Source organism: Mus caroli, chromosome 14 (genome assembly GCF_900094665.2).
Source record: "Mus caroli chromosome 14, CAROLI_EIJ_v1.1, whole genome shotgun sequence".
Classification (NCBI taxonomy): domain Eukaryota; kingdom Metazoa; phylum Chordata; class Mammalia; order Rodentia; family Muridae; genus Mus; species Mus caroli.
In genome coordinates this window covers 1,567,092-1,574,938 of record NC_034583.1, presented here as the reverse complement: position 1 = coordinate 1,574,938, position 7,847 = coordinate 1,567,092, and the positions used below count along the sequence as shown (strand labels likewise).

The 7,847-nt window shown below is 49.2% G+C and overlaps 1 protein-coding gene across 8 annotated transcripts in view; it reads left to right on the top strand.

The window, feature by feature from the left end:
* The window catches only part of Fam3d (family with sequence similarity 3 member D), a 29,346-nt gene extending 26,011 nt beyond the window's left edge, over nucleotides 1-3,335 (top strand). For 7 of the 8 annotated variants that reach the window (XM_021182459.2, XM_021182457.2, XM_021182461.2 and 4 more), the window contains 2 exons: nucleotides 59-185; nucleotides 2,906-3,326. In XM_021182459.2, the coding sequence (XP_021038118.1) occupies nucleotides 59-185; nucleotides 2,906-2,995 (217 nt within the window). In that variant the 3' untranslated portion in view covers nucleotides 2,996-3,326. Of the gene's footprint in view, nucleotides 1-58; nucleotides 186-2,905 lie in introns of all 8 variants that reach the window. The other variant, XM_029469116.1, reaches the window with a different exon arrangement.
* The last annotated feature ends 4,512 nt before the right edge of the window (nucleotides 3,336-7,847 follow it).

The window sequence follows — 7,847 nt, the reverse complement described above, 5'->3', positions numbered from 1 at the left end:
TCTCTCTCTCTCTCTCTCTCTCTCTCTCTCTCTCTCTCTCTCTCTCTCTCTCTCGCAGAATGAACGACAAAATCAAGATGCTTTTCTCCAGCCTGGGGAGTTCCTACGCCAAGCAGCTGGGCTTCCGGGACAGCTGGGTCTTTGTAGGTGCTAATGACCTCAAGAGTAGAAGCCCGTATGAGCAGGTGGGTTCCCGGCTGCCTCCCCATCTGAGTGAGGGGTAGGTGGACCAGGAGCTTCAGGGGATGGAAAGACAATAACTCACATAGGTTGTATTGATGGTCAGAGACTCTCTACAGAACCAGCGTGCAACACTGCCCAACTGCTCAAAATTCACCTCAGTTTTGGGTGGTCCGACTGACCAAATTCCAACAGGAAGCTACCTTGCAAGAGGTGGCTCATATATGAATTTATAAGTGCCCAAAAAGAGAGGACAAAAGGGGGGAAAGAAGGAAGATGACACTAAATTGAAGTGGAAGAAAGAAAGAAAGAAATCTTGAGAAAAAGCCATGTTGGGGTAGGGAAAGGTGGGGAGCTAAATACCTGGCTTCTGGTCCCAGCTGTGACCTTGACAAGCCCGTGTTCCCCAGGCCTTTCATCTCACCAGTAAAGGGAAGAGTTTTGGAGCTGTGAGGCTTTGAGTGCCCCTGGGAGCTCCCGATGGAGATTATAGCCTTGTACCAGGAAGGGAACAACAGCAGCCCAGCACATGGAAAGAAGTACTGAACTCTATGGCCATGGCCTGAGGGTGGCCCTGAGCACGGGGGTCTAGGAAACTCCAGTGTGGAGTTTGAAGAATACTCAGAGAATGGAGGGGGGATAATGAGAGTTTGAAGGCTCCAGAGACAGTTAGACCTTTACCCCCATTCTGTACACTGCAGCCTGGAGCAATCGGAGAAACCTAGAACTGACCTGTCCTTCCCAGCACCACCCACATCTCAATGGGAGCTAAGGGTTAATGGTGCTACACCAAAGACTTTGTAGACTCAAAAGGAAAGTGCTGGGGACCCATGAGGGGCACATGCAAGACAGTGGCAGGATCCAGCCCACAGTAAGCACTCATTCTGCATATGCCAAGCAAGTTGCTGGCTGGGACCCATCTATCATGCAGTTAAGCAGATACGGTTATCATCTTAGCACATGTGTGAGATACCACAGGCATGGAGAGCTCAGGCCTCAGAACAACTGTGAGAGGCAGCACACTTGTCACAGGGGTTTGCCCAGCTTCACAAAGATGTCCTTGTCTCTCAGGAAGCCTTGCCAGAAGCAAAAAGAGCACCAGGGAAGAGAGCCGGAAGGCAGAGAGGATGCCTATGTGATGATGAGACAGCACAGCAGCCCAGATGTGTAGAGACTGAAATGCAGGCAGGGCTGAGAAGACAGTGCAGAAGCAGGGCTCAACTCTGGGAGGAGGGCCACTGAGGCTGTGTCCTCGACTGGACAGTGCTGGCTCATATATTTGTGATTCTATAAAGACATATTCACATTAGAAATTGTGATATGCTCTTACATCTGTGCTGTGATGAAGATTTGAGAGAACAATGTAAAGGGCAGATTTGCTTTGGTTCTCACTCTCAGAGGCTTCAGCCCAACTTGGCAGGGCAAAGCAGCCCACCTTGTGGAGGCCAGGAAGCAGAGAACAGATGCCTGGGCTAGCGGCTCTCGCTTTTCTTTCTGTCTTTTCCTTTCTTTTTTTTTTAAGATTTTTTTATTTTATGTATGTGAGTACACTGTAGCTGTACAGATAGTTGTGAGCCTTCATGTGGTTGTTGGGAATTGAATTTTTAGGACCTCTGCTCACTCTTGTCCAAAGATCTATTTATTATTATACATGAGTACACTGTAGCTGTCTTCAGACACACCAGAAAAGGGCATCAGATCTCATTACAGATGGTTGTGAGCCACCCTGTGGTTGCTGGGATGGGAATTGAACTCAGGACCTCTGGAAGAGCAGTCAGTGCTCTTACCCACTGAGCCATCTCTCCAGCTCACGGCTCTCACTTTTTCCTCCCTCTATCCAGGTTCCCAGTCTATGAATGGAGTGGCTTGAATTAATAACTTCCTCCTTCACTAATCCTTTCTTGAAACACTTGCACAGATATATCCAGAGGAGTATTTTACACTCCTAGACTCTTGTCAGTCCAGCTAATGGGCAATCAAAATCAGCCATCACCCAAATTTAGAAATCAGGCCTAGTTCAAGATGACCTAAGCTTGGAGAAGATAGGGAAGAATGTCCACAGCCTCTGGGTGAGAATGCAGGGCCTGGACTGGGCTCCAGCACACAGGACAGTGGGCGGAGCTAAGGCTGCACTGGCCAAGCAGGTCCACTTTCTTCCTCCTTGTAAGGAAGGGTCCATATCCATCAAGAGCAGATGACCATGAAGCAAGCCCCCAGTGATGTCCTATGTCCCCATACTGGGAACATTAGAGAAATCACATGGAGAATTTCCCACACAAAGTGGCACTACCTCTCCATGCCTCAGTTTCCCCCACAGAATGGAACAGTATGCACTTCCCAGGACTGTTGTGCAGATTAACTACATAAAGCAGCTTGGGACAGTGCTAAGCATGCAGCAAAGGCTCACTGTTATGATCCCCCTTCTCCATGCTGTTTCTGTCATGGTTTGGGATTCTATGGGAGGTTAGTGGGGGCTTTGGAGGAGAGCGGCAGCTCTCCATGCTTTCCCAGTCCTTGATGAGCCTGTGGGGTATAGTAGGCTCTGACCCCATTGCTGAGACCCAGAGCAAGTTGTGGTCTTGCCCTGAGCTTCTGGCCCCATCTGTAAAATGGGGCTATGGCAGAGTAAGTGAGCCCTCTGAGACTCAAAGTGCAAATGCTTTCTCCATGAGTCCTAGACAGCCTTGGCCACTGACTGTCTGAAACATCTCTCTTCTCTCCCTAGTTCTTAAAGAACAACCCAGAAACAAACAAATATGATGGATGGCCAGAGTTGCTAGAGCTGGAGGGCTGTGTGCCACGGAAAGTAATGTAGGGTGGCCTAGGGAGCTGAAGAAATGCCCAACTGACTTGAGAGCAGAACCCAGGAGTGCTGGGTCTATGCTGGCAGGAGCTGACTGGAAGGAAGAAAGAAGCCATATGGGACTCTCTGATCACCCCCTGCACACAGTGACTCACTTCCCCTCTAAGGAAGCAACAGCCTCCCACTGCCCCAATAGTGACCATCTTGAGGATGGGCGGCCATGGGGCCTGTGGAACCGGCTGTGGTGGAAAGAACAAGACCTTCCAAAAATGCCATGGTTGTCTCCAGAAGGACTGGCTGCCTACACTTACTTGAGCAGGATTAAATTCTATTTTTGCTGATTTTGAACGTTTCCAATCTCTCCCATTGCTGTGATTCTCCCTGGGAACATACTGGTCTAGTCTCAGTTAACAAGGGTCCTGGTCTGGACAGGTAGGAGACAGCTCATTTGGCAGCTGGGATGGAGCTTGGAGCCTAGTTTCCTGGAATTTTGGTCAGGCAGGAATGAACTTGGTTCTCAAGATGGACAGGAGCAGGGGAGCCTAGAAGACAGGGCACACAGACCGTCATCTTGATGCGCCCTTTTAAGGCAAGCCAGAGCTGGAGCAAAAGAGGAAGGGAAAATGTCTGCAGTAAACAGGTATCTAAACATCTGCCTGGCTTTGGGGTCCCGAGAGGCAGAATCTGAAGGAAGCATGCAGGACAGGCATTGTGTTTGGGGTAGGGGACGGCCAATCAGGGGTGTTATCAACCCTACTACTGGAGACTAGAGTGAGCTCCCACCATGAACTTTGGGACTCTGTAGAGCACACCCCACAGAGATGGCATCCTTCAGACTTGGTGAGGGGGTGCTGGTGGTGTGCATCCCTGGACACTTCTTATCCACCCCATGCAGGGACAAGAGGCCACCTGTGTCTGCACAAGGGGTCAGTGGCCAAACGATGTCAGTGCCAGCTGACAAGTAGGTGCAATGAAGAAGAATAATCAAAAGACATGCATGGTGATAAGACTATGGATTAGGGTCTCTGAGAGGGTCCAGTTCTCAGGTTCTAGACCAGTGATTCTCAACCTGTGGGTCATGACCTCTTTAGGGGGGTCACATATTAGATATTCTGCATATAAGATATTTATATTTTGATTCATAACAGTAGCCAGATTATACTTAGGAAGTCTCAATGAAATGATTTTATGGTTGGGGTCACTACAACATGAAGAACTCTATTAAAGGGTCACAGCATTAGGAAGGTTGAGAAGCACTGCTCTAGGTCAGATCCTAGAGGTGCGCATAGAATTGTGTGCTGAAGACTTCGAGCTTTACTGGGTGAGAGCCCCAGTCTTGAGTGGTTTCTAAGTCCTGGGCACAGGGAAGACTTTACACGGGACAAAGGCCCGGTGAAGAGAAGACGTTGGGAACCCTGGACCAGGGGCCATGGTGATGTGAGACACAAGCGCCAGTGTGAGAGCCTTGAGCAAGCTGAGCTGAGGAAGGAGATACCTGTCCAGCCATTCCAGTAAGCGCCTCTGTTCCAGACCACCCTAGAAGGTCTTCAGACCTCATAAAACCCCTGTACCCACACCAGTACAGTGCGTCAGAAACCCACCATGGGAGGAACATGGCAGCCAGTTTTCATGAACACCTTCATGAACACATTCCTGAAAAGGCATACTTACAACGAGCAAAGATACCCTATAAGATTTAAAAGGAGCCAATAAAGTCTCCAAAAAGCAAGTTCATGGCTAGAGTATGGAACTTGGCAGACAGCCCTTAGCAGTGGTCACTAGTTTCAAAGGACCTGGGTGGCCATCTGGGTGTATGTGAAGACACTGTGCACATTACACAGGATACCAGATGAATTTGAGACCATGTAACCAGCTTAGAACTGAGTAAGGAGACTCCCTGGGATGAAGGGGCTTGGCGAGGCAGCAGAGGAGGGGGAACAGCACTACTGCATCCAGGTCCCCTCACCTATGATGGCTTCAAATGGTAGCATCCACAGGAGCCCTCTGTAGAGAGCCTAGGAGTCAGTTAGCAGCAGTGGAACGGAGAGGTGTGTGTTCGGATGGGCAGACCTGTCTGTGAGCAAAGCCTGGGAGGGCTACAGGGTAAGTGGCTGAGCTGAGTACAAGTTTTCTGTGCATGGCAGAGAGCTTGGACCTGGGACAGTGGTGTCATGGATGGTTAAACTAGACATGGAACGGTTAGGCCTACCGGTTTTTATAAAACTCCATGCTATGTCGCGGCCAGGAGGCCGAGAAGCTGCACAAGATATGAGTTAAGTCAGGAGAGGCCATGTGTGTGGTCTAATTCAAAAGGTAAAATGGAGGAGACTTGGGGTTGACTTGCTCATCGCTGTAGACAAGCCTCCAAGAATCTCTGCGTGATGATGGTGGGCCTCAGGATTTGAGGCTTGTATGGGCTTCCTGGCTCCCTGCCAGGGCTAGGCCTGTTGTGTACCCTGAGAGTGACCTTAGGCCAAATGTGACTTGAGCTTTCCTGAAGCTGCAATTCTAATTCATGCCAGCAGATGGCAGCATAGGAATGAACGGGAAGACAAGGTGCCTGGCTCTTAACTCTTGGAAAGCGGTTTGAACTGGCTCTCTGGGTCTCACCAAAATGCGAAAGACTCAGCAGGTTATTGGCATCATGATAACAGCAGCACCTTGCCATTGGAGAACTTCAGACTCCTAGAAGCTCTGCCCAGAGCCAAACATCAGTACTCCCTCACTTTATCCTCAAGGTATCATGGAATAGGGACCACAATATTCCCTTTCTCACAAGAAGGTTCAGAAAGGTCAAGTGTTCTGTGCAGACCCACCCACACAGGTGAAGTGTCTCCGAATAAGACCCGGAATCCCACTGTCTCTGTCACCACCTGAACACACCCTTCGGATACCTTCACTATGAGGGAAGTGTTCTCTTCCCCTCCTCTCTTCACTGTCTCTCCTCTTCTCTGTGTGCTCCTGAATGCCTCTGATGACATTTGAAAATTGCACAGAACCTTGGGGTCCACACCCCAGCCCTATGCCATTGTAGCTTTGGGAAGATAGAAACCAGTTGGTCACATGGTGCTGCGTAGTGTCTCTTTCCGAAGCTTGCCCCCTCTGTGGTCCTGGTCATCTCCCACTGGCTACTGGAAAGGAGTAGCTATTTATTTCTGTTTTGAAGATGAAAAGCGAGAGGCTAGGGAGTGTGGAGCCACCCAATGAGAAAGTACCAAGAGGGACCCAGAATATCTGCTCCTGGCCCTCTATTTCCCTGGGGACAGTCCCATACCTCCTGCTCCTGTAGTGTGGTCTGGACATTGCACTGCGTCCTTCTGCCCAGAGCTGGGCTTCAAAGGCCAAAAGAAGGCTCAGTCACTAGGCTCCCATGCAGCTAGTAAACCCGACTTCAGCAGGAGACCAGAGAGATGAGAGAAATGTAATGAACGTGTGACCCTCCTTCCCTTCTGCTTCACCAAGAGCAAGGCCAGTGGATAATTAGGAGAAGGAGGGTAACTTCAGGTTGACTGCTCCATCAGATGGCCATCTGGGCCCTTTGCAACCTCTCTCCCAGCAGGAAGGAAGCTGAGCCCATGCCAGACTGTACTGGAGAAGAAAGGAGTGTGGAGCAAAGGCAGGTTTTCTTGGCCACAATGTGGGCTGGAGAGAATACAGCACAAGAACTATGTAATTCAAATTTGTCATGCAGTGATGTATGTGTGAGTATGTGTACATGAGTGTGCATATGGGTGTGAGTGTGTGCTTGTGTGATTGAATGGGTGTATATGTGTGAGTGTGTGTGTGTGTATGCATGCACACGCGTGTGAGCATGTGTGTGTATGTGGGTGTGTGCTGTGCATATGTATCCCACAGATGTATGCATATTGAGGCCAGATGTTGATAAGACAATATCCAATGTCACCATTCACTTCGTTTTTTGAGACAGCGTCTCTCTGTGTTAGGGGTAGAGGAACAGAAGTGATGGAATGAATCTCTGATAGAACGATATGTATCAAAGGGGTCATTATAGTGGCTTGCAGGCTGTCATAGTGGCGATTCTTGGTTGTCAACTTGATTACATCTAGAACTATCCAAAACCCCAAAATGGAGAGGCATACCTGTGAAGGAGTTTTGCTTAACCTGAAGTGAAAAGATCCACTTCTAATCCAGATCCTGAGGTGGAAAGGCAGACCTTTAATCCTTTGATCTGGGTAAACTCGTGTCTAATCTGGGCCAGGCCCACTGCTAGAAACCTGCACACGGACAGAAAGAAGGAGCTTTTGCTCTTTGCCTGCTTGCTCTCACCCTCACTAGCAAATCCATTCCTTCACTGGCAGTAGAGCCTACCTTAGGAAGCTGTTGTCTCCTGAAGACCAACTAAGACGTCCAGCCTCGTGGACTGAATGGATTAGCTGGACCACAGCCTGTAAGTCATTCTAACAAATCCCCTTTCTGATTATAGAGAGATATTTGTTCCATAAGTTCTGTTATTCTAGAGAATCCTAATACAGCTGAGTTCTGGCTCATCCAACAATGGCTGTCTCCCAGTGGAAAGACCAAAAATCTCGTAGCTGTTCAGCCCATGAGGCTGGATATCTCAGCTGGAACTTGTCATCAAGAGTGAAGGCAAGCAGGCAAAAAGCAAAAGGCTTCTTTCTTCCACGTCCTTTTTGGTAGGCTGCCACCTGAAATGGGGGGGAGGCACATTTAGGGTGGCTCTTCTGGCCTCAGATGATCCAGTTATGGGTGTCTTCCCACCTCAAATGATCCAATCAAGAAAAACCCCTCACAGGAGTGTCTAGCCGCTTAGGTTTTACTCACTTCCAGATGTAATCCAGTGGAAACCAAGATTAGCTATCACACTGAGCCAGGAGCTTACTGC